At 65.8% G+C, this 26939-nt stretch overlaps 1 protein-coding gene across 2 annotated transcripts in view; it reads right to left on the bottom strand.

Annotated features, from left to right (window-relative positions):
* Positions 1-18429: 18429 nt before the first annotated feature.
* The window catches only part of AP2A2 (adaptor related protein complex 2 subunit alpha 2), an 82513-nt gene continuing 74003 nt past the window's right edge, over positions 18430-26939 (bottom strand). For both annotated transcript variants that reach the window (XM_081790192.1, XM_081790193.1), the window contains exons 15-22: positions 26337-26497; positions 23621-23703; positions 21874-21963; positions 20894-21017; positions 19733-19849; positions 19583-19652; positions 19310-19444; positions 18430-18618 (exon numbers count right to left, since the gene is read on the bottom strand). In XM_081790192.1, coding sequence (XP_081646318.1) covers positions 18541-18618; positions 19310-19444; positions 19583-19652; positions 19733-19849; positions 20894-21017; positions 21874-21963; positions 23621-23703; positions 26337-26497 — 858 coding nt within the window. In that variant the 3' untranslated portion in view covers positions 18430-18540. The remainder of the gene's footprint in view (positions 18619-19309; positions 19445-19582; positions 19653-19732; positions 19850-20893; positions 21018-21873; positions 21964-23620; positions 23704-26336; positions 26498-26939) is intronic.

The raw sequence follows: 26939 nt of genomic DNA, 5'->3' as shown, positions 1-26939 counted from the left end.
GGCAGCCAGTGACAGCCTCATGCCCAGGGCATGGTGATGGGAGGAGACGGGCTTTGAAGTTTGGGGCAGGGCAGGGGAGCAGGCTGGCTCCCCGCCTCACAGCCCGGCCGGTGCAGGGCTCTGTGGCACCTTCAACGGGGACACGACCGACGACTTCATGGCCAGCACGGGCATCGTTGAGGGCACTGCCTCGCTCTTTGTGGATTCCTGGCGGACCGGGAACTGCCCAGCCTCGCTTGAGCGTGAGACTGACCCCTGCTCCATGAGCCAGCTCAACAGTAAGTGCCAGGCCCCGGGGGAGATCCGCGGGTGGGCGCGAGGCCCAGGCTGGGTAAGCCCAAGACCCACGCCGCCCCTGTCCCCCCAGAGGTGTGTGCAGAGACCCGCTGCTCAGTGCTGGTGAGGGAGGGCACGGTGTTCGAGAAGTGCCATGCCACGGTGAACCCCAGGCCCTTCTACAAGGTGGGCAAGGCCTGCGGGCCAGTGGGGGGCCCAGGGGGTGGGCCCTGGGGGTCGGGGGTCTCCCGGCTACCATGCCCTGTCCACCCGCAGAGGTGCGTGTACCAGGCCTGCAACTACGAGGAGACCCTCCTCCACATCTGCGCCGCCCTGAGTGACTATGCCCGAGCGTGTGCCACACGGGGCGTCCTGCTACGGGGCTGGAGAAGCGGCGTGGACAACTGCAGTGCGTGTGGCGGGCGCAGGCAGGGGTGGGAGGGGCCCAGGGCATGCGGGGATGGGGGAGGGGGGGCAGGGGTCACAACGGGGTCCCACCCAGTTACCCCCCCGAGGGCCTGACCCCAGCGCCCCCACAGCCACCCCCTGCACGGGCAACCAGACATTCGGCTACGACAGCCGGGCCTGCGGCCGCACGTGCCTCTCGCTGTCCGACCGCGCTGCCGAGTGCCACCCGAGTGCCGTGCCCATGGACGGCTGTAATTGCCCCGAGGGCACCTACCTCGACCACGAGGCCCGGTGCGTGCGCAAGGCCCAGTGCCCCTGCCTCCTGGACGGCTCCAAGTTCATCCGAGCTGACCAGTCTGCCATGGTCAACGGCGTCATCTGGTGAGCAAGGGGTCCCCAGGGGAGCCGGCCCACCCTAGCCCGCGGCCCCCAGCCAGGGCCAGCGCACTCACACAGCACCCCTCTCGCAGCTACTGCATCAACGGGAGGCTGAGCTGCCCAGGGCGGCCGCAGATGCTCCTGGGTACGTAGCTGTGCAGAGGCCGGTGGGACCGGACAGCCACGTGCCGTGGCCCCTCTAAGCCGGCCTCACCTCTGCTCCACCACCCCCCAACTTCCCTGCAGCCACCTGCTCGGCCCCCAAGACCTTCCAGTCCTGCAACCAGTCTTCGGAGAACACATTTGGGGCAGCCTGTGCCCCCACGTGCCAGATGCTGGCCAGTGGCATCCCCTGCGTAAGGCTTGGGGCAGAGGGGCAAGGGAGGTCCCCCGAGGGTAGACCCCCCTGGACAGCCTGTGGCGGACGCCACCCAGGGCCTCTCCCTGGTCCACGAGAGGATTTTTGCAAAATCCCCAGGGAAGGCAGGGTCATGCTGTCCCTCTGTCCCCGTCAGCCCGTGACGAGGGTGGCTGGTGCCCAAAGGGGGCTGAGAGGGTCATGAGTGGCCCTGGTGGCCAGGCCTCCCACCACTCAGGGAGGGGATGTCACCGCTCAGCAGTGACACAGAAGCACCAGGACCTTGCTAAGAGAAGGGCCTGGAGCAGGTGTGGCCACGGGGGACAGACTGGGAGGAAAACCGGGGGTCTCAGGAGGGCCCGGGGCCCTCTGGCAGCAGCAGGCAAGGCCGTCCTCCCAGGGACCGCTGACCCTCTCCGTACAGGTGCCCACCAAGTGCGAGCCTGGCTGTGTCTGTGCCGAGGGCCTCTACGAGAACGCCAGGGGGCAGTGTGTACCCCCTGAGGAGTGTCCATGCGAGTTTGCCGGGGTCTCCTACCCCCGGGGCGCCCACCTCCACACTGACTGTAAGACGTGGTAAGCCACAACCTGACCCCGGAGGTGCCGGTGGCCCGGAGGTGTCCCCGGGGTCTCCCACCAACCCCACCAAGGTCGGGGCCCAGCGGGAACGCACGTAGGGCCTGGGACCCCCTGGAACGCCACATCACCAGCTTCTCTCCCCAGCACCTGCTCGGGGGGGAGGTGGACGTGCTGGCAGAGCGCCCGGTGCTCGTCTACCTGCACCCTGTACGGGGAGGGCCACGTGGTCACCTTTGACGGGCAGCGCTTCACGTTCGATGGCAGCTGCAGCTACGTCCTGACCACAGTAAGGCCCCGCCCTGGGCCGTGGGCAGTGGGCGCCACGGGGGCCGCTGGGCAGGCTCCTCAGCACCCCCTCCCCACAGGACGGCTGCGGGGCCAACAGCTCCCGGCCCACCTTCAAAGTCCTGACAGAGAACGTCGTGTGTGGGAAGTCAGGCGTCACCTGCTCCCGGGCCATCAAGATCTTCCTGGGGGTGAGCGGGCCGGGTGGGGCCTCCTCACACTTCAGCCACCAGAGCCCCAGGTCCTGGCCGCTGGGCACCCCCAGACCCCTGCCGTCCGCGTGGTGGGCGGCAGGAGCCCCCGGAGCTACATAGCGGTGCTAAGGGGCGGGGGGGGGGGGGGGGGGGGGTGCTTTTCCCAGAAGCTCGATCCTCAGCCCCTGGTTCGGTTTCCACCACGCTCTGGAATGTTCTGCCCAAATTCCAGAGGGCAGGCCCCCAGCACAGAACCGGCCTCTGGCAGGCACTGGCCCAATGCGTGTCCACACTGCCTCAGAGAGCCCCGGGCAGGGGACGTGGAGCCCGGTGACATCTGGCGGCCGCCAAGAACTGGGGACAGGCCGCCTCATGACAGCCCCGCCCCACAGGACCTGACCATAGTGCTGGCGGACAGGACGTACACGGTCAGTGGGGGGGACCCTCACGTTCACTTCCGGGTGCAAACCGGCTCCCTGAACCTGGTGCTGGACGTCACCGTCGGTAGCAGGTACAACCTGACCCTCGTCTGGAACAAGCACATGACCGTCTACATCAAGATCACGCGTGCTGCCCAGGTACAGGCGCTGCCCCCAAGGCCCGGGGCGGCCCGCGGGGCAGGGGCGGCGCCCGGCCTGACGCCAGACCCCCGCAGGACGCGCTGTGCGGCTTGTGCGGCAACTACAACGGGAACATGAAAGACGACTTTGAGACACGCAGCAAGTACGTGGCGTCCGACGAGCTGGAATTCGTCAACTCGTGGAAAGACAGCCCCCTGTGCGGAGACGCCAGCCTCACGCTGGAGCCCTGCAGCCTCAACGCCTTCCGCCACGCGTGGGCAGAGCGCACCTGCAACATCATCAACAGCCAGACCTTCGCTGCCTGCCACAGCCAGGTGGGCCCCCGCCCCCAGCGCCCCCCCAGCGCGCTCCTCGGAGCCCGGGCCGGGCGGGCGCGCCGGGCAGGCTCTGAGGGCCCCTTCCCACAGGTGTACCGCCTGCCCTACTACGAGGCCTGCGTGCGAGACACGTGTGGCTGCGACACCAGCGGGGACTGCGAGTGCCTGTGCGACGCGGTGGCCGCCTACGCCAAGGCCTGCCTGGACAAGGGCGTGTGTGTGGACTGGAGGACCCCCGACTTCTGCCGTGAGTGCCCTGCCCCGTCGGCAAGGCTGCCCGCATGCAGTGCTCTCCCCGGGCGGGCGCGGGTACGGGCGGCCCCTCCCCCCGGACCCGCGTTCGGGCCCCCCGACCGGGGCACCAAAGGCCTGACGGACGCCCCTTCCCCCAGCCGTCTACTGCGATTTCTACAACGGCCACACGTCGGGGGACAGTGCGCCCGCACAAAGCCAGGACGCCAGCTGCACGTGGCACTACCAGCCGTGCCTCTGCCCCGGGAACCCGCAGAGCGTCCCGGACGCCAACATTGAAGGTACGGGCCAAGAGAGAGGTCTGGGCAGAGGATGCACCGGCAGGAGAACGGGGTGTCGGGGGCTGGGGACGCGGCCGGGGGGGTGGGGGGCCTGTGTCCAGGCTTCCGCGGTGACGCCGGGACAGGCTGGAGACACAGAGGGGCGGGGCCCTCCGGACCATCTTCTCCGCAACCCGCTCCCCAGGCTGCTACAACTGCTCCCGGCACGAGTACTTCGACCACAGCAAGGGGAGCTGCGTTCCCTGTGGTAAGCCCCATCGGCCACCCAAGGCCCCCTCCCAAGCCCCCCCACCCCACCCCGTGCCCCCCAGACCCCGCACGTCCTTCTTGCGACCTCCCAGCTGAGGCTCCCGGAGACCCTGGCAGTCTGAGCCCGGTCAGTACAAACAGGAAAAGCATCAGCCTCCCTTCCTCCTCCCCAAACATCAACCCACCCGGTCCCCCAGACCCAACCCTGCCACCCTGCTGGGGGGTGTGGGCGTGGACCGGGAATCCGCTGGGAATTCAGCACCAGGTCGCCCAGACGACCGCCTTATCATGGGACGGGACGGAAAAAGGTGCAGACGGAGGCAGACGAAAAGCGGGGACCTGGGCACCTCTGTGGCAGCTTCGTCCCCCGGGGTCTGTAGCTGCACGAGGCGGGGGGCAGACCCTCTTCACCGTTCCTTTTCTTGCAGTGCCGCCACCCGCCACGCCCGGGCCCACCACAGGTGATCGCACACGCCCTAGGTGCCAAGGGGAAGGGCGCTCTCCCCCAGCTCCCCGCCAGCTCGGCGGGGCTGTGTCTGTCGGGTCGGGTGCCCAGACCCGTGGTAGACAATCCTGTCCCTGCATCCGCAGCCAGTGTGTGGGGGATGGGGCAGGGAGCTCGCCAGGACCGTCCCTGGGGCTGCTCTGCACAGGGGGACCAGTGAGGTCACAGGGGAAGGGACATTTAAGCCTCTGCCCCCTGGCCCACCGCAGCCTAAGCAGCCACTGAGAACACCAAGGCTGACGGGGAGCTCAGGGTGCGGATTGGGGGAGGGGCCCCACACCTCAGGACTGAGAGAACTTTCCAGAAAGTTGCATCCTTAGCACAGAATCCCTGCTTCGGGGTGGCCCTCGGTTTCCACAAAAGACTCATTCTAGGAAAACCTTGTCACAGAACGTGACCATTCCCTTCCACCTTACCCTATTGATAGAAAATACGTACGACACGCCGCTGAGACGGGCCCCTGCAACAGGCACTGGCCCGGCATGCTGCCCACCCCCCGCCGGCACAGCAGAAGGCCTCCTGGCGGCCGACATGCCGCGTGTCCCATTAGAAAGGGTGGGTGGATGGTCAGTGGCCCAGCGGCCACGCGGTCAGTGAAAACACCACCAAAGCCACTCAAGCCAGGGCCGGTCACAGTAGCACATGGGAATGAGAGGGGCGAGGACAGGGGAGACAGAGCCCTCCCGAGGGGTGCAGGGACCTCAGAATCAGCAGGGAAAGTGGGGGCAGGGCTGGAGGGATGTTCTGGGCTCTGCCCCCTGCAGACTCTCCTCGAACCACCTCTGCCATCACCACACGGGCCACCTCAGCACCAGCCCCAACGGCCTCTATCAAGTCAACGGCCATAGGATCCACGGCGACGCAGGCCACAAGGAAACCTACAACGTTCACGTTGAGCTCAGCCACGCAATCCACAGCTCGGGCCACAGAGCAGACCACACCGGTCCCGCCGATCCCACAAACGTCAGAGACTTCCACGGGGCCCCCAAGTAAGGACGCCTCCAAGTGACAGGCCACAAAAGACTAGGCACAACACATACCCAGAAACAGGATGGAAGCGGCAAGGGGCTGCACGGGAGGGAGGCAGGTGAGGTCGGGTCACGAGGGGGTGCCCATCGAACCCCCAGGCTCAAGCGCGGCACCCTAACTGCAGCCGCTCAGCTTCTCAACACCAGCATCAGAGACCCACCCCAGGGGAAACACACACCGAGGGGGCCAGCACAGGTGCCGCTGCCTTCAGTGCAGCCCAAAGTACTACAGGTTGGGTGACGAGCGTCCCAAATCGTCTGACAGCCAACCTAGAAACTGAGACCTTACCCAGAACACCAGCAGGAGGCCCATGGCGGCAGGCACTGCCCAGCAAAGACAGCCAGACGAGAGTGGGGGAGAGAAAAGGTGCCACATGGGCACAGCAGTACCAACGGAAAGCACACTCCAGAAGCCAAGGAGCAAAGGACTCACAAAAACCCAGGGGGAGACTGAAGGTAACACGATAGACACGCTCAGGGAATGCCTGGGACATCCCCACCAGGTGCACACAGAAGCCACAGGCGGGCAGGAAGAAAACGAGTCAGGACTGGGGGACGGGACGGGTCGTCACCCAGGTAAGACCGGGAGGAGAAGTACTTGACTGACACACACTGTTTCCCACAGCAATCGCAACACACCACGGGACCCCGGACACAACTGCCACCAGGGAGACAAGGCACACGGAGTCCCCCCGATCCCCTGAGACTACCAAAAGCCACAGCAGCCAACACACAAGTCCCGTGATGACACACTCCACACTCTACCCTGACGAGAGCACACACACAACACTTATATCCAGCACGTCCGACACACGACACACAAGACATTCTGTCCCACCGCCTGCTGTACCCACCAGCGCCCGGTCGACGGGTCCCCCCACGGGCACGTCCTTCCGCACCACCTCCGCCAGGCCAACCCCGCCGCGCCCCGAGACCACACGGTCCACGCGCCCTGCCCCCTCCACCACGGCCTCGGTGACGCACACAACCCACCGACTCGTCACCCCAACCCACTCGGAGACCCACCAGCCCCACTCCACCGCCAGCCCTCCCCTCTCCTCTTCGGCAACCCCCACCGTGCCCGGCACTGGCACACGGCCCACGCACACGGCCACGCCACTCACTCGGACCACCCAGACGCCTAGCTCGGTCACCACCACCAAAACCTCCAGCGCGCCCGGGACACATCCTTCCGCCCCCGTCCACACGCAATCCTCACCCACTCCCCACACCACCGTCTCCCCCACGCCCCCCAGGTCCGGAACCACGACCCCCGTGACACACACCGCGACAAACACGGCCACCGCGAGCAAGTCCCACACACCCCACACGACTCACTCCGGCCCGACGCCGTCCGCTCTACCCACCAGCGCCCGGTCGACGGGTCCCCCCACGGGCACGTCCTTCCGCACCACCTCCGCCAGGCCAACCCCGCCGCGCCCCGAGACCACACGGTCCACGCGCCCTGCCCCCTCCACCACGGCCTCGGTGACGCACACAACCCACCGACTCGTCACCCCAACCCACTCGGAGACCCACCAGCCCCACTCCACCGCCAGCCCTCCCCCCTCCTCTTCGGCAACCCCCACCGTGCCCGGCACTGGCACACGGCCCACGCACACGGCCACGCCACTCACTCGGACCACCCAGACGCCTAGCTCGGTCACCACCACCAAAACCTCCAGCGCGCCCGGGACACATCCTTCCGCCCCCGTCCACACGCAATCCTCACCCACTCCCCACACCACCGTCTCCCCCACGCCCCCCAGGTCCGGAACCACGACCCCCGTGACACACACCGCGACAAACACGGCCACCGCGAGCAAGTCCCACACACCCCACACGACTCACTCCGGCCCGACGCCGTCCGCTCTACCCACCAGCGCCCGGTCGACGGGTCCCCCCACGGGCACGTCCTTCCGCACCACCTCCGCCAGGCCAACCCCGCCGCGCCCCGAGACCACACGGTCCACGCGCCCTGCCCCCTCCACCACGGCCTCGGTGACGCACACAACCCACCGACTCGTCACCCCAACCCACTCGGAGACCCACCAGCCCCACTCCACCGCCAGCCCTCCCCCCTCCTCTTCGGCAACCCCCACCGTGCCCGGCACTGGCACACGGCCCACGCACACGGCCACGCCACTCACTCGGACCACCCAGACGCCTAGCTCGGTCACCACCACCAAAACCTCCAGCGCGCCCGGGACACATCCTTCCGCCCCCGTCCACACGCAATCCTCACCCACTCCCCACACCACCGTCTCCCCCACGCCCCCCAGGTCCGGAACCACGACCCCCGTGACACACACCGCGACAAACACGGCCACCGCGAGCAAGTCCCACACACCCCACACGACTCACTCCGGCCCGACGCCGTCCGCTCTACCCACCAGCGCCCGGTCGACGGGTCCCCCCACGGGCACGTCCTTCCGCACCACCTCCGCCAGGCCAACCCCGCCGCGCCCCGAGACCACACGGTCCACGCGCCCTGCCCCCTCCACCACGGCCTCGGTGACGCACACAACCCACCGACTCGTCACCCCAACCCACTCGGAGACCCACCAGCCCCACTCCACCGCCAGCCCTCCCCCCTCCTCTTCGGCAACCCCCACCGTGCCCGGCACTGGCACACGGCCCACGCACACGGCCACGCCACTCACTCGGACCACCCAGACGCCTAGCTCGGTCACCACCACCAAAACCTCCAGCGCGCCCGGGACACATCCTTCCGCCCCCGTCCACACGCAATCCTCACCCACTCCCCACACCACCGTCTCCCCCACGCCCCCCAGGTCCGGAACCACGACCCCCGTGACACACACCGCGACAAACACGGCCACCGCGAGCAAGTCCCACACACCCCACACGACTCACTCCGGCCCGACGCCGTCCGCTCTACCCACCAGCGCCCGGTCGACGGGTCCCCCCACGGGCACGTCCTTCCGCACCACCTCCGCCAGGCCAACCCCGCCGCGCCCCGAGACCACACGGTCCACGCGCCCTGCCCCCTCCACCACGGCCTCGGTGACGCACACAACCCACCGACTCGTCACCCCAACCCACTCGGAGACCCACCAGCCCCACTCCACCGCCAGCCCTCCCCCCTCCTCTTCGGCAACCCCCACCGTGCCCGGCACTGGCACACGGCCCACGCACACGGCCACGCCACTCACTCGGACCACCCAGAAGCCTAGCTCGGTCACCACCACCAAAACCTCCAGCGCGCCCGGGACACATCCTTCCGCCCCCGTCCACACGCAATCCTCACCCACTCCCCACACCACCGTCTCCCCCACGCCCCCCAGGTCCGGAACCACGACCCCCGTGACACACACCGCGACAAACACGGCCACCGCGAGCAAGTCCCACACACCCCACACGACTCACTCCGGCCCGACGCCGTCCGCTCTACCCACCAGCGCCCGGTCGACGGGTCCCCCCACGGGCACGTCCTTCCGCACCACCTCCGCCAGGCCAACCCCGCCGCGCCCCGAGACCACACGGTCCACGCGCCCTGCCCCCTCCACCACGGCCTCGGTGACGCACACAACCCACCGACTCGTCACCCCAACCCACTCGGAGACCCACCAGCCCCACTCCACCGCCAGCCCTCCCCCCTCCTCTTCGGCAACCCCCACCGTGCCCGGCACTGGCACACGGCCCACGCACACGGCCACGCCACTCACTCGGACCACCCAGACGCCTAGCTCGGTCACCACCACCAAAACCTCCAGCGCGCCCGGGACACATCCTTCCGCCCCCGTCCACACGCAATCCTCACCCACTCCCCACACCACCGTCTCCCCCACGCCCCCCAGGTCCGGAACCACGACCCCCGTGACACACACCGCGACAAACACGGCCACCGCGAGCAAGTCCCACACACCCCACACGACTCACTCCGGCCCGACGCCGTCCGCTCTACCCACCAGCGCCCGGTCGACGGGTCCCCCCACGGGCACGTCCTTCCGCACCACCTCCGCCAGGCCAACCCCGCCGCGCCCCGAGACCACACGGTCCACGCGCCCTGCCCCCTCCACCACGGCCTCGGTGACGCACACAACCCACCGACTCGTCACCCCAACCCACTCGGAGACCCACCAGCCCCACTCCACCGCCAGCCCTCCCCCCTCCTCTTCGGCAACCCCCACCGTGCCCGGCACTGGCACACGGCCCACGCACACGGCCACGCCACTCACTCGGACCACCCAGACGCCTAGCTCGGTCACCACCACCAAAACCTCCAGCGCGCCCGGGACACATCCTTCCGCCCCCGTCCACACGCAATCCTCACCCACTCCCCACACCACCGTCTCCCCCACGCCCCCCAGGTCCGGAACCACGACCCCCGTGACACACACCGCGACAAACACGGCCACCGCGAGCAAGTCCCACACACCCCACACGACTCACTCCGGCCCGACGCCGTCCGCTCTACCCACCAGCGCCCGGTCGACGGGTCCCCCCACGGGCACGTCCTTCCGCACCACCTCCGCCAGGCCAACCCCGCCGCGCCCCGAGACCACACGGTCCACGCGCCCTGCCCCCTCCACCACGGCCTCGGTGACGCACACAACCCACCGACTCGTCACCCCAACCCACTCGGAGACCCACCAGCCCCACTCCACCGCCAGCCCTCCCCCCTCCTCTTCGGCAACCCCCACCGTGCCCGGCACTGGCACACGGCCCACGCACACGGCCACGCCACTCACTCGGACCACCCAGACGCCTAGCTCGGTCACCACCACCAAAACCTCCAGCGCGCCCGGGACACATCCTTCCGCCCCCGTCCACACGCAATCCTCACCCACTCCCCACACCACCGTCTCCCCCACGCCCCCCAGGTCCGGAACCACGACCCCCGTGACACACACCGCGACAAACACGGCCACCGCGAGCAAGTCCCACACACCCCACACGACTCACTCCGGCCCGACGCCGTCCGCTCTACCCACCAGCGCCCGGTCGACGGGTCCCCCCACGGGCACGTCCTTCCGCACCACCTCCGCCAGGCCAACCCCGCCGCGCCCCGAGACCACACGGTCCACGCGCCCTGCCCCCTCCACCACGGCCTCGGTGACGCACACAACCCACCGACTCGTCACCCCAACCCACTCGGAGACCCACCAGCCCCACTCCACCGCCAGCCCTCCCCCCTCCTCTTCGGCAACCCCCACCGTGCCCGGCACTGGCACACGGCCCACGCACACGGCCACGCCACTCACTCGGACCACCCAGACGCCTAGCTCGGTCACCACCACCAAAACCTCCAGCGCGCCCGGGACACATCCTTCCGCCCCCGTCCACACGCAATCCTCACCCACTCCCCACACCACCGTCTCCCCCACGCCCCCCAGGTCCGGAACCACGACCCCCGTGACACACACCGCGACAAACACGGCCACCGCGAGCAAGTCCCACACACCCCACACGACTCACTCCGGCCCGACGCCGTCCGCTCTACCCACCAGCGCCCGGTCGACGGGTCCCCCCACGGGCACGTCCTTCCGCACCACCTCCGCCAGGCCAACCCCGCCGCGCCCCGAGACCACACGGTCCACGCGCCCTGCCCCCTCCACCACGGCCTCGGTGACGCACACAACCCACCGACTCGTCACCCCAACCCACTCGGAGACCCACCAGCCCCACTCCACCGCCAGCCCTCCCCCCTCCTCTTCGGCAACCCCCACCGTGCCCGGCACTGGCACACGGCCCACGCACACGGCCACGCCACTCACTCGGACCACCCAGACGCCTAGCTCGGTCACCACCACCAAAACCTCCAGCGCGCCCGGGACACATCCTTCCGCCCCCGTCCACACGCAATCCTCACCCACTCCCCACACCACCGTCTCCCCCACGCCCCCCAGGTCCGGAACCACGACCCCCGTGACACACACCGCGACAAACACGGCCACCGCGAGCAAGTCCCACACACCCCACACGACTCACTCCGGCCCGACGCCGTCCGCTCTACCCACCAGCGCCCGGTCGACGGGTCCCCCCACGGGCACGTCCTTCCGCACCACCTCCGCCAGGCCAACCCCGCCGCGCCCCGAGACCACACGGTCCACGCGCCCTGCCCCCTCCACCACGGCCTCGGTGACGCACACAACCCACCGACTCGTCACCCCAACCCACTCGGAGACCCATCAGCCCCACTCCACCGCCAGCCCTCCCCTCTCCTCTTCGGCAACCCCCACCGTGCCCGGCACTGGCACACGGCCCACGCACACGGCCACGCCACTCACTCGGACCACCCAGACGCCTAGCTCGGTCACCACCACCAAAACCTCCAGCGCGCCCGGGACACATCCTTCCGCCCCCGTCCACACGCAATCCTCACCCACTCCCCACACCACCGTCTCCCCCACGCCCCCCAGGTCCGGAACCACGACCCCCGTGACACACACCGCGACAAACACGGCCACCGCGAGCAAGTCCCACACACCCCACACGACTCACTCCGGCCCGACGCCGTCCGCTCTACCCACCAGCGCCCGGTCGACGGGTCCCCCCACGGGCACGTCCTTCCGCACCACCTCCGCCAGGCCAACCCCGCCGCGCCCCGAGACCACACGGTCCACGCGCCCTGCCCCCTCCACCACGGCCTCGGTGACGCACACAACCCACCGACTCGTCACCCCAACCCACTCGGAGACCCACCAGCCCCACTCCACCGCCAGCCCTCCCCCCTCCTCTTCGGCAACCCCCACCGTGCCCGGCACTGGCACACGGCCCACGCACACGGCCACGCCACTCACTCGGACCACCCAGACGCCTAGCTCGGTCACCACCACCAAAACCTCCAGCGCGCCCGGGACACATCCTTCCGCCCCCGTCCACACGCAATCCTCACCCACTCCCCACACCACCGTCTCCCCCACGCCCCCCAGGTCCGGAACCACGACCCCCGTGACACACACCGCGACAAACACGGCCACCGCGAGCAAGTCCCACACACCCCACACGACTCACTCCGGCCCGACGCCGTCCGCTCTACCCACCAGCGCCCGGTCGACGGGTCCCCCCACGGGCACGTCCTTCCGCACCACCTCCGCCAGGCCAACCCCGCCGCGCCCCGAGACCACACGGTCCACGCGCCCTGCCCCCTCCACCACGGCCTCGGTGACGCACACAACCCACCGACTCGTCACCCCAACCCACTCGGAGACCCACCAGCCCCACTCCACCGCCAGCCCTCCCCCCTCCTCTTCGGCAACCCCCACCGTGCCCGGCACTGGCACACGGCCCACGCACACGGCCACGCCACTCACTCGGACCACCCAGACGCCTAGCTCGGTCACCACCACCAAAACCTCCAGCGCGCCCGGGACACATCCTTCCGCCCCCGTCCACACGCAATCCTCACCCACTCCCCACACCACCATCTCCCCCACGCCCCCCAGGTCCGGAACCACGACCCCCGTGACACACACCGCGACAAACACGGCCACCGCGAGCAAGTCCCACACACCCCACACGACTCACTCCGGCCCGACGCCGTCCGCTCTACCCACCAGCGCCCGGTCGACGGGTCCCCCCACGGGCACGTCCTTCCGCACCACCTCCGCCAGGCCAACCCCGCCGCGCCCCGAGACCACACGGTCCACGCGCCCTGCCCCCTCCACCACGGCCTCGGTGACGCACACAACCCACCGACTCGTCACCCCAACCCACTCGGAGACCCACCAGCCCCACTCCACCGCCAGCCCTCCCCCCTCCTCTTCGGCAACCCCCACCGTGCCCGGCACTGGCACACGGCCCACGCACACGGCCACGCCACTCACTCGGACCACCCAGACGCCTAGCTCGGTCACCACCACCAAAACCTCCAGCGCGCCCGGGACACATCCTTCCGCCCCCGTCCACACGCAATCCTCACCCACTCCCCACACCACCGTCTCCCCCACGCCCCCCAGGTCCGGAACCACGACCCCCGTGACACACACCGCGACAAACACGGCCACCGCGAGCAAGTCCCACACACCCCACACGACTCACTCCGGCCCGACGCCGTCCGCTCTACCCACCAGCGCCCGGTCGACGGGTCCCCCCACGGGCACGTCCTTCCGCACCACCTCCGCCAGGCCAACCCCGCCGCGCCCCGAGACCACACGGTCCACGCGCCCTGCCCCCTCCACCACGGCCTCGGTGACGCACACAACCCACCGACTCGTCACCCCAACCCACTCGGAGACCCACCAGCCCCACTCCACCGCCAGCCCTCCCCCCTCCTCTTCGGCAACCCCCACCGTGCCCGGCACTGGCACACGGCCCACGCACACGGCCACGCCACTCACTCGGACCACCCAGACGCCTAGCTCGGTCACCACCACCAAAACCTCCAGCGCGCCCGGGACACATCCTTCCGCCCCCGTCCACACGCAATCCTCACCCACTCCCCACACCACCGTCTCCCCCACGCCCCCCAGGTCCGGAACCACGACCCCCGTGACACACACCGCGACAAACACGGCCACCGCGAGCAAGTCCCACACACCCCACACGACTCACTCCGGCCCGACGCCGTCCGCTCTACCCACCAGCGCCCGGTCGACGGGTCCCCCCACGGGCACGTCCTTCCGCACCACCTCCGCCAGGCCAACCCCGCCGCGCCCCGAGACCACACGGTCCACGCGCCCTGCCCCCTCCACCACGGCCTCGGTGACGCACACAACCCACCGACTCGTCACCCCAACCCACTCGGAGACCCACCAGCCCCACTCCACCGCCAGCCCTCCCCCCTCCTCTTCTCCATCTCCTCACAACACCAGGTCAAATTTTGTCTCCCACAGCCTCGCATCCTCAGGCACCCCAAGCGCGGCACACACCGCATCCATTTCTCTCTCACCCGTCTCCGCTCCCATTTGGTCCTCCCTTCCCTCTCTCCCCACCTCCACCCCACCTCACTTGTCGACTTTGTCCGCCTCCAGCACCACGTTCCTGCCCTCCTCACCCAGGACCACACCCAGCCCCCCCACAGCCCACACTCTGTCTTCCCAGTCTCCCGCCTCTCAGTCCACGTCTCTCACCTCCCAAATCCCCACGTCCGGCCTCTCGTCTTCCACCCTGGGAATGACAGCCATCCTCAGTTCTTCGGTGACCAACCTCACGACCGGACAGTCTAGCTCCAGTGTGCCGCCGACCACCGTGTTCCTGCCCGGCTCCACCTTGAGCCGTGGAAGCTCGTCCTTCCACACTGTGGCGTCCTCGTCGAGCCGGGGCACCCCCGTCTCTTCCCTGGCCTCCTCTCCGACCAGGTCCCCAGGTGAGGAGTATCTCTGGGGCCCACTCTGCCACCTTGGCTTCCTCCAGTGCAGCCTCGTGACTCTGGAGTGTACCCTCGGTCTCTCCCCCCGTGGCCCCGGCCTCTTCCCTTTCTCCCAGCCTTTTGGGACCTCTTGGGCCGTGCCTTTCTCTCCCAGCCCGCACTCCCCACGCGGCTGGGCTCCATCCAGCCCTCCCCACACATTGCCTACAGCAGCTTACTGGTGATCGTGGCGTGGGATCTTTGTCCCCCAGCAAGCCTCCTTTCTCCTGGGTCGGCAGGCCGCACGGCAGACTGAACCTCTTCCCTTATGTTCCGCACGGGCAGCGCCTGATGTCGGCGCTGCTCTGCCTGCCGCTGGGGTGCCAGCGGCGGCTTGCCCAGACTGTCTGCTGGGGCCCCTCCCTGCCCCTTCCGAGAGGACAGACCCCTGCGGGGAGCTCCCGAGATGCTGTCTCTCTCCTCCAGGATATTCACGTCCTCCCCGCTCCCCCCCAGCTCTGGTCCCAGCTGACCAGAGACGCCCATGTGCACAGGGCAGTGTTGGGCCACGAGGGTAGGAGCCTGAGTGTAACTCAGCAGGGATCAGGAAACCCTTGACCTCGGGGTACCCCCAAAATAGCCAGCTTCCGGAAGGAACACACCACACGAGAGAGCATCAGCCTTGGTTCCCATGCACGGCTGTGAGGTCCGAGGGCAGCGGCGCTGGAACAAGGGGAGACGGCCTGGGGCAGGGGCTGTAGTGCGGGGGCGAGGGCCCCGGGGAGACCGCACTGCGGGCAGGCAGGCGTCCTGACGTCTTGTGAGCAGCAGCAGCTGTGAAGCTCGCAGCTTGCTCCCTCGTCACTCATGGGAGCCTCGTGAATCCCCGCCTCACTCCTCCTGCCCCCTGGGGGGGTCAGAGTGTGTCGCCCCCCACCCGTGCGTTAGGGCCGGCAGCTGACCACACCTATCTGCCTCCCAGGGATCTGCTCAGTGAAGGAGCTTCAGGAGGAGGTCACGTACAAGGGGTGCACGGCCAACGTGACGGTGACCCGCTGTGAGGGCTTCTGCCCCTCCTCCGCCAGGTGAGCTGCTGGCCCCAGGCTGGGAGCCTCCCCCATCTGAGCGCATGCCAGCCAGTCAGGTGGCCAGGCCGGCGCCCTGCCTCCATCAGCCTGCCTGGGGCAAAGGCAGACCCTCTCCTGACTGCCCGAGAGCTGGGGAGGCCAGCAAGTGCAGGGGGCACGCTCCTCAGGGCCCCCTTGGCCCAGGCACTTGGCACCGCCTTCTCCCTGGAGCCGTCCGGGAGGAGCAGGGGTCGCACTCTGGGGCTGGTCGGGGAGGAGCAGGAGGAGCACTGCCGAGGCCAACGGCCCTGACCCACGCTCCCGGCTGTGGCTTCTTTGTAGTTTCAACGTCCACACCGAGCAAGTGGACGTGCACTGCGGCTGCTGCTACCCTCTCAGCTCCTACGAGAAGCAGCTCGTGCTGCCCTGCCCAGACCCCGGAGCACAAGGACAGCGGCTGGTGCTCACGCTGCAGATGTTCAGCAGCTGTGCGTGCCGCCCCCGGCGCTGTGGGGACTAGGGACACAGACCCCGGGCGTGAGGACGAAGCGCTGCCCTCGACACCACCCGCCCCTCCCACCCCCGACGCTGACTTGCCCCCACCCCCCCGCCATTGCTCCCACGAGGCATAGCCTCAACGAGCCCCCGCACCCGGCTCGGCGGGGCACCTCAGGGGAAGCGCACTGCCGAGAAGGGCTGCGGACGCCGAGCGAGCCCAACAGACTGGAACGAACCGGTGGCCCCCTGAGCACGCCCGTCGGTCATCCACACGGCCTCCCAACCTGTGATGGTGGCCACCCGCCCCTGCCAGAACTGGGCCCGGGAAACAGCCTGGGTGGGGGCAGTGAGAAGGCCCCTCTAGGGGGAGGCCTGAGAAGACGGGGCACAGGTCCCGGGAGCTACGGGGCCCCTGAGCAGGGATGGGCGGGGAAGAGGCATGGGGCCGCAGCGAAGGGGGCCGCGAGGATCCCACCGCAGGGGAAGGGAAGGGAGGGCGGACGCAGGCGCCAGCCGGCATCTCACCCCGGGGAGGGGCACCACATGTACCGCGCACGACAAACCCACTGCTACGAATAAACCAGCACTGGTCAACGCACGGGGGCCGGCCCACGAGCTCCACTTGCGTCGTCTCCCACACCCCCGAGGCAGTCGTGAGCCCCCAAACCCACACCCACGCAGAGCGGTGGGTGCGGTGGCACCGGCACCCAGACAGCGACCCCCTCCAGGGGCCTCCCTGAGACCCGCACCACAGCAAAGGGCCATCTGTGCCCCTCACCACCCCACACGGCTCCCCTACGGCCTGTCTCCGAGGAGGCCAGTCCCTGCTGATAAACCAGGGGAACCCACAGAGGACCCCGACTCTCCCTGGGCCCCTTCAGGTGCGGACAGGAGACGTGTCTGCTTAGGAAAAAACCGCCAGCCAGCACCCACCACCCACGTGGTACACACAGGCCCCGGCTCAGCTCTGCCCCTGCCCCCTCAGGTGCAGACATGCACACAGGGACAGTTGTCCCTGGCAGCTGGCACACAGGGACGTTATGTGAGAGCCAAGGACTCGTGAGAGCCGAGAACAAGAACAGCCTGCGGAGGCCGGGCTCCCGCTCACTCTGGGCACGGCCCTCCGCTCCCTGACCACACCCAGAGCCCCTCCTCCCCTGGCACAAGGTCCCCACGACCCAGGAAAAGAGACCAGCTCACCTTTCAGAATCTGCTTTGCCACCCACACTTAACCCTCTGATCACAAGCAGGGACCAGTCCGAGGCCACGATGGTTATGGTGAACTTACCTAAAACCCAAAGGTAAGGGAAGCCGGCCACACCCCCTCTAGAGCGGCCAGCAGCCCTGTGGCCACCAGGCCGTGCCGCAGGGGCCCGGGACGGTCAGTGCTGCAGGTGTCCCTTCACGGCCACAGGGCTGGCAAGAGACGCACGGAGTTCAGCCCGGCCAGCGTCGGCGGTCTCGCTGGCAGCCGTGCCAGCCAAACACCAGGGCTTCTAACTTCTCGACTGCGACCCCACCCCAGAGGGCCCTGCCGTGGGTGCCGTGCCCAGTCCGAGTGCTCTGTGCTCGCGCACCCGGGGCCTGGCCACGCGGCTGCCGCACCCGGCGTCGCCTCCCAAAACGGCCAAAGAGCCTCGTCAAGATCCAGCTGCGGCTTCTCTCAGGCGAGCGGAGGGGAGCTCTCAGCCACGCAGCAGCGGCGTTTCGGCACGATTCCAAACAAATCTACGCCCTCCTTCACACCGGTAACCTCCTGTCATCGGGAGACCGAACCACACAACGGTCCTGACCTCCACAGACACCGGTCCCGGGCCCGCTCTCCCTTCCGATTCGGCCGCAGTGCGGGCTCAGCCTTTCTTTCTGACGCACACCCCGGCCACCCCGGCCCCGCCCGAAAGGTCTGAGAAGCAGGGCTGAGAGGCGCCTGTCGACTGGGCTGTTTATTTGCGGCACGGCAAGGAGGACACACAGCAGAGACGGAGAGACACTGACACACACAGGAGCCTGATCCCGCATCCTCGACGATTAAAACTGCTCTGACAGCAATTCGCACAACCTCTGGGAGACGGTCTCTTTACTTGTGCGCAGCGTGAGGCGGTACATCTGCAACAGAACACGGCAGGTCAGCGGGCGCGCTCGGCAGAGAGCTCGGGGCCGCAGACGGCCACCCGAGCTCGTGTGCCCAGCCCTTCCCCGGAGCACCCCCGTCTCGCGGACCGAGGCCAACAGAGCAAGCCCGACGACAACAAGCGCCAGCGTGCACGTGGAGCAGCCGGCATCTCCGAGGGCCGCGGTGCGTGCAACACCGGGCAGCCGCCCCGGAGAGCGACGGGGCAGCTTCTCGCGAAGTTACCCGCGCACAGACCCTGCGAGCCTGCCCTCCCGCCTAGGCGGCCCCCAGGCGAAGTGAACACAGGTGTGTGCACAGAGGCACAGAGCAGCTCTCCTCAAAACGGCCCCACACCGGCACAGCCCGGGTGTCCGTCAGGAGGACCAGGTCAGCCGACCGGGGCACATCCGGCACAGGAGGGCCACGCAGCCACCGCCGCTGGAGCTCGGGGCCAGGTCAGCCCGACGGCAGGCCCCGCGGCGGCGGTCTCTAAGGGAGGCCAGGGCACTCCCTGGGGCGACAGAGACGCCACACGTGTCAGTGTAGCAGGGGCGGCCACACGGGCGTGCAGCTCTACTGCGACTCACTCCTACACTTGAGGCCTACAGATCTCGCCGTGCACGCGTTTTGCCACGAGGACGGCACGGTTTACGCGGACTTAGCGATTCCCCGGGGAAGCCTGACCTGGGCTTGCAGATTTGGCTCCAAACGCAGCAAGCATCCAATCTGGGTGGTTTTGGTGTGGATGATGCCAGCCCCCACAAAATTTGCAGGATTCGGATCAACTTCTTCAAGGAGCGCAGAACCAAACCCAATGATCTGCGCAACAGAGACAGGAGCGGGGGGGGGGGGGGGGCAGTGGACCGGGCACCGCAAGAGGCACAGCAGCCCGACCGGCCTCGCTGAAGAGCCCGAGGCAGTGTCCCCACCCTGGGAGCGCCCACAAGCAGGCCTTACCTTAGCTTTGGTGATTTCTGTGTCCATCGGATGCTTTGCTTTGAAAATGTTCTGCACTTCCTGTTGGGGACTAGTGAGGTAGAAACAAGGGGTCACCACACTGAGCCAGGTCAGAGTTGGGGGGCCCTGCCCCTGCGCCCACCCACTCACTTGCTCAGCTGCTTCCAACGCTGAAAGAAATCCTGAGAAGCCATTTCTGTGGGCTGGAAAAATTTGTTGAGAGTGATAGGCAGCTTCACGGACACATTCTGAAAAGTCCCCCCATACCTATGGGCAACACAGAGAGACGTGGTGAGCAAAGTGAATGGACAGCCGAAAAAATCTGAAACTCAACTAGAGAATCAAATTCCTAGTTTGCTGATCAATGGGGCACAGGGAGGGCCTGTGGATGGGAGCTGTCGACAGCGTGGGGGTCGAGTGTTCTGGAAGGGTGGCACTGAGCCACAGAGAGGCCTGGGCTGTCTCAGTGTGCAGACCGACGAGCCAGGCGATCACCGCCTTCTGTGCACACGCCCGGGGGCGGGAGGGGGCTGGTGCTCTGGCCAGGCCCCGCTGGGCTCATGAGACCAGGACAGGGACGGACCTTGGGCACGAATTCCCACCATCTCGTCACTTCTCCCCCAGAGCCCATTTCCTACAACTCCAAGTTGGCTGAAGTTGTGTACGGTTTTTCCTTCTTCCATGAGAAGAGACTAAAGAAAGCGGTTGTCTACAGAAGGAAACAAACATTTGCGTGTCGGTTTCCGTAAATTCTACAAAGCACACGGTCTTCGGTTCTCTGTGTTTCTGATTGGAAAACCCCCAAAACTTTAACCTTACAAACACCTGCAGGGAACTGGGTTTTCACACACATGCCATCACGCTCACTGAAAAAGGATAGCAGTGAACCCAGCAGCAGCACAACACGCGGTTTTTAAAAAAGACTCACGATGGCGTGTGTGCTTGGAGAAGGGACTAGACAGCGATGCACCCCTGGGCGGCCCCCTGCAGCTGACGTCCGGAGCAGCAAGCACGAAGAGGCACCCGGACCCAGCTGGCCCCGACGCCGCAGCGTGGGGCCCTCAGAACCGTAGGTCACAGCGGCCTCGAGTTTCCGCGTGCACGCGGGTGCCGGCATCTACCGGGGTTGCCCACTCGGCCCTCAGGATGCCCTCTGAAGGAAGGACGCTGAGGCTCAGCGAGGACCAAGGGCCCCCAGGGACGAAGCTGCGCCCAGGCATGGCATGTGTGATGCCAGCCCCCCCCCCCCCCCCCACCAGCTCCAGGCAGGAGCCAGCTGCTGGCTCAGCCCAGAGGCCCACAGGTCCTCACCGGAACTGGATGTTGAGGACGGGCGCCTCCGTGAAGTCAGACACACACTCTATGTTGACGACCTGCTGCACCTGCGCGCCACCGTCCACGGTAGGGTCCACAGGCTTGGTCTGCAAGCTCAGATGTGCAGGTGTCAAGGAGGCCACGCCAACATTGGGGAAACGTGCCTGAGCCGAGCAAGCTCTGAAACCTTCTCGAAGGGGGTCCATAAGAGTCCGAGTTCACGCTCCTGATCTCGAAAGAAACCCTTAATGCAGTCAATCCTACATACACGGGTTTTTAATTCCTTTACCATCTGTTTCCAGTTTATCTCAAAATAAAAATGGACCTGGCCTGTGGTAGGTAGGTGACTGCTTCGCATGCCTCTTGTACAGGAGGCAGCATCCTTCTCGGTCAAGATGGGGCATTCTTAACCCTCGCTCTGTTCGGTCGGCCTATCCCTGGAGGAAAGATATTTGGCTACAAAGCTGGCACTAGCGGGGAGAGTTCTAACCACGTTTCTGGTACTCGTGAGGGACGAGGCTCCGGTGTGAAGAGGGCTGCTGGAAAGAAGCACAGCTCACCCCGGGGGGGGGGGGGGGGGGGGGTTGTGCGGCACGGGGCCCCGGCGGTCACAGGCCCCGCTCACCCTGTTCTCAGTGGCTGCTCTCTCAGGGAGACTCCCAGAGAAGGAAACCAGAGCTCGGAGGGACTTAATAATGTGACAGGAGAGCTAAATAAGGGAAAACGAAAGTGACTCCAAGGAACCAAATGACCCGGGAGCAGACGCTCGAATGTCAGTTTTCCACGCGTGACCACGATAAACTCCCTATAAACTCCCGCGTGACCACGATAAGCTCCCTATAACACAAGGGCCACTTGGAGGCGCTACAGCAGCTGGGGAGCATCCCACGTCTGATAAAGAACGACTTCCTCAGAGCCCTCCTCTAAATCCCAAATGGCCATGTGCTGGGGTGCGAGACACACGAGACCAAGGATATTCATCTGAAGGTCGTCTGAACAGATCAGTGTTGGAGTGAAATTTAAGAACTGCGTGGAGGTCTTATTTCCATAGAATATAAACATCCGACCTAGAAGGGAGAAAACAATTTCTTTCACACACATCCTGAATGCTAACCGTGAAAAACAGCAGAGTCGCTGCTGTCAGATCAGTTCCAGAGACTCGCCACTGGTGGACATGGGGTCGCGGCTTCCCCTACTGGGGTAACTCCTGCTCTCCATCTAAGGGGGAGCGTGCCTCTGTTGGGACCCTGCCCAGCCTGGGACCTGGGACGGAGGCCTTGGCCGCCACCTCCGGGGAGGCCAGGCCAGACCTGCGTCCCCGACAGCGATGCCCCTTGCCCCCACCACAGCAGCTCGTGAGCCGTGTGCCGCAGACGAGGAGGACGCTCCGATGTGATCGGTTACTTAACATCGCAACAGAAACGCGTACACAAATGTTTCTGAACACGTTTATACTCTCTGAACTCGAGTGGAAAATGGACTTCAAATGCCCTGGAGGGGAACAAACCGTCCAGCACCACCCCTCCCCCAGCTGACATCGCCACCACTAGGCGTGGGGACTGTCAGGGTGCGGAGCGCAGCACCTTCACCAGAGCGAGAAGGACGCCTCAGCCCCTGCTTTCAGCACAGAGCTCCCAGGAGGTTTCTGGTAATCCTCACGATGGCCCTAAACACCCCTAGAGGGCAGGTGTCCCACTTGTCCCGTTTCCCATATTGGCACTCGCTCTTACGGAGAAAACGGGGTCCTCACGAGGCTCAGAGACGGTGCCCAAGAGGGAGGCGGGCAGTTGTCAGTCCACAAGAGCCCCCCAGCAGCACCCCAATGGTCAGCAGACATAGTTTTCTTTGGGGGGGGGCGCCAAGGGGCAGACTTACAAGCTTTTTTAAAAAAACTGTGATAAAATACACAAACACAGAAAAGTACTGTCTTCACCAACTCTAAGCACACAGCTCAGGGGCACTAAGCACATTCACACTGTTGTGTGGCCGTCCCCACCCTCGGTCTCGAGAACTTTCCATCTTCCCAAAAGGCAACTCTGTCCCTGTGAAACACTGACCCCCAGCCCGGGCGCCCACCGTCCACTCTGTCTCAGGAATATGGAGACTCCAGGGGCCTCGTGTGAGTGGATCACACGTGAGCATCACGTCCCCCGGGTCCACCCACGTGGTGGCAGGTGTCAGAACGTCCCTCCTCGTCAGGCTGAGTGACCGTCCAGGGAGCGGACGGACCACCTCTATCTATTCAGCTCTCGGTTCTTTGGGGAAATAGGAACTGGGGGTCACACGCTCGTTCCAGTTCCAATGTTTGGAGGAACCGCCACGCTGTCCTCCGCGGCAGCTGCACCGGCTCACGTTCCCGCCGACAGGGCCCGAGGGTCCGTCCGCCGCATCCTCGGCACACGTGTGGTCCCTGCGGTTTCGACAGCCGCCATCCTGATGGGCGTGGGGCGGCACCTTACTTCTGATCGGCACTTCCCTGATTATTAGTGATGTGGTCATCTTTCCAGGTGCTGGTCGGTCAGGTGTCTGTCTTCTTTGGAGAAATGCCTGTTCAAGTCCTCTGCCCATTTTTTAATGGGGTTGTTCTTCTGCTGTTAAATTCAAATTCTGTATATATTCTATCCTGGAGACTAAACCCTTATCAGATGTAGGATTTACAAATATTTTCTGCCCATATCATCATCTGAGTGAGGAGTTTTTTTCGTTAAATAATTAAACACATACCTAAATTCTGCCGAAATTCAGACTTCAATCCAATTTGAAGCAACTGGTTTTCAAACAACACACCATTATTTTTACAGACAAACCTAGAGAAAAGGGACAGCATGTGAGTCACTCCAAGGCACCCAATGAAAATATAAAGATTTTTTTTGAAGAAGGGTTTAACAAACAAAAAGGCCAGGAAAAACCTCTATGGGACACGAGATAAAGGAAAAGTAGGAAAATACTCAAGGGAACACCAGTGAAAGCGCCCTCCAGAGACAGAACCGGCGCACCAGAGACATGACCGCACGGGAGAGGGCAGGTCGGTGTTCTGCCCGTGAACATGCCGGTCCACAACAGCCGGCTTCTCCACAAGTCCCTCAGGTGCCCCAGGGCGCAGCACACACTCCCAGGCCAGCCGGACCCCAGGCTGTCCCATCTGACGCAGGGTGCTGGCCACAACTCTGGGGGTGACTGCTAGCACCGCAGCCCGCACACGAAGGACTCACGATCCAGAGCGGGCAGTGGGGCGGCACGGTGTCTCGTGGAGCCCTCTGGGGCATCCAGGGGACCGAGAGACAGACGCCCCGTGGCAGCAGCCCCCACGGCCCAAAATCTCCAAGTCCCACCGTGCTGCCGGCCTGGCAAAGCTCAGAGTCAGCACTCCCTGCCCCCCTCCTGCCTCGCACAAAGGGCCTGCGGGCACCCTGCGGATGACGTTCGGTGCTGCTCACGTGTGCACGCGACCCCTGGCGTCGAGCACGGTCTCAGCACAGGCAGCAGGAGGCACAGCTCCTTCAGAGACGGTCGGGCCTGGTCCTCCCTCCATACCTGCTCCACGGAGCCGTGCTCCCCTGGGACCCCAAGGCTGCCCTTCGCCTCATCCGGCACTACCCATCTCAGCACCACGGGCTCTCTCTCCGGCTCGAGCCCCACGCGAAGCCTCACAAGGTCAAATGCCGTCCATTCCGTATGCACAACCTTCTGCACACGCTTGCCCAGAACTGAGCCCAAGGGGACAGAAAGAAGTGACCGGGCAGCAGAGCCCCTCACATCCCCGCCCCTGCAGACCCGAGGAGGGGGCAGCCCATAGTGCCCCACCCTCAGATCCAAGGCCCTGTAGCGCACGTAGCACTGCTGGCTTGGGCTGAACCACTTTAATCTGACATTTGCCAAGGAGATGGCAAGGGCACTGACTGATGGCCCACTAGGTGACAGTCAAGGGCTGGCTGGATAGCTGTTTCTTAAAGGGTCACCCCAACCAAAACCTGACCCTGTGGGATTACAGGTTTATAACAAGCACCTGTGACAGCCTCGGGAGAACGCAACCTTCCCCCACCGCCAGCGGCGCTGGTCCCAAAGCACCCTTCACTTGCACCTACACCCGGCCCACAGCAGACCCCTCACCACCCCTCTGAGGCCACAGCACGGCCCAGACAGCCAGAACCACACACACACACACACACACACACACACACACACACACACACACCACCCCCCACCCCGGACTGGGGGCCTGGAAGCGGGCAAGCTGCCGAGCAAATGGCTCCAAGGGTTCCCACCGTAGACACCCGCCCCCCAGGCCTCCCACCCCGTCGTGCACACGAGGAAGCCCGTGGCCCGGGCACCACATGCACCTGCACACACAGCAAGGACCAAGAACGCTGGGGAAAGCCCCTGCCCGGGCCACCACCCAGACCAGCAGGCCCAGCTTCGAGCAGGCACTGTCCCAGGGACGCACGCCGCTCCAGCACCAAGGGCCTCGCAGCCTGGGGTCTGCAGTGCTTTCCAATCTCCAACGCGGCACTTCTGGAAGCCACCGACGGCAACGTGCACCCGTCCAAACCCACCTCGCCTCATCATCTTCGACGAGCAGCAGGAAGTAAGAATTCGCACGCGGCACGGACACCAAGACACAGGGCAACTGCGCAAGCGCACGAGTCCCGCTGCTGTCGTCAGACTCAGGAGAACGAGGGGCCGCTCAGTAAAGGTGCTCCTCTCCGGCCGGCGTGCCCCCGCACCCAGGCCGAGCCCTCCCACACCCCCTGCGGGACTTGAGACCGGCAGGGACTCGAGGGACAGAGAGCCAACAGGGGAAAGGTATGGAACCGCACAGCTAACGGAGCAGGAAGAGAAACACGCTGAGCAGAGCAGCAGCGGGGGGTGCAGGGGCCCGTCCGGGGCTCGTGGGCAGTGGGGGCTACGCACAGCCAGGCACGTGGCGCCTCCAGGAAGGTGAGACAGGAAGCCAGAAAGACCACATTGGCTGTGGGGGGCAGTGCGTGCCTCGGGACACAGGAAGGCTGGGACTGAGGGCGCGACTGAGAGTGTGTGTTAACAAGAAAGCAGAGGTTGGGCGCCCGCAAGGCACACACAAAGAGGGACTGACGTCGGGGGCCAGAAGGGGCGCGACCGCACGGCAGGGTGCGGAGCCAGAGGGGCACGGTCGCAGGCGGGTGAGAGGCCAGCATGCGCCTCAGAAACGCGGACGGCCAGTGCCTGAAGCTCTTCCTTTCCACCCGATCTTCCTGGTGACGGTGAGCTACCCGCACCTCGTGAAAACTGACGACCTGTGGAGCTGTGGGGGTGGTTCTGGAGCAACCCCACCCAGCAGGCCGGTGCCCTGAGCTTTTCCAGGGCGGGCCTGGGCAGTAAGGACCAGCTTATGCGGACCGTGGGCCCTGGGTGGTCAGAGCAGGAAAGAGTCCCTGTGTCGAGAACACGGGAGACCAACTACCTGGCAAAGTTGTCTTCGGAGCCGGGAGCCAGTGGCGCGACCGCAGAGGGTGAGTCTGAGAATACATCCACGAGCAGCCCGCCGGAGGACGGTGGGGGGCCCGCAGGCGCAGGGGGCGCGGCCCCCAGACCCAAGAGGTCCGCCGATGGAGAAGGCGTGGACTGGAAAACAGGGAGGGAGAGGGTGAGCGGGGAAACTCCTGGCACGCCACGGCCTAGCAAGCGCGAGTGCCCGCGCCTCCCCTCCAGGGATCACAGCCAGGCTGTGCGGGGCAAGGGCCCAGCACGTGAGGGGAGACTGCAACCCCAGAGCCAAGTCTGAAGATCGGTCACCATCTCACACAACTGCAAAGACAGCCAAACTTTTTTTGTGACGATCATCTGAATGGGGAAAAAAAGTTCTGAAAACACTTTTGCCATAAAAGAGATCAAAAAGAAACGAGACCACGCACGTTACTGTCGACGTTCCAGAGTGAGACTGAGTTTGAAGAGACAAAGAAGTGGGCAAGCTACTTTGGGTGCGTTCTTGGTTTAGCCACGTGTTAGGCCTTATGGAGTTATAGAGGACAAATAGACGAAAAGCCTACAGACCATTTTTTCTTTA

Source organism: Panthera onca, chromosome D1, assembly GCF_046562875.1.
Source record: "Panthera onca isolate mPanOnc1 chromosome D1, mPanOnc1 haplotype 2, whole genome shotgun sequence".
NCBI classification, from domain to species: domain Eukaryota; kingdom Metazoa; phylum Chordata; class Mammalia; order Carnivora; family Felidae; genus Panthera; species Panthera onca.
Note: the sequence above shows the minus strand (reverse complement) of the source record. Positions and strands in the feature narration are given on the sequence as shown.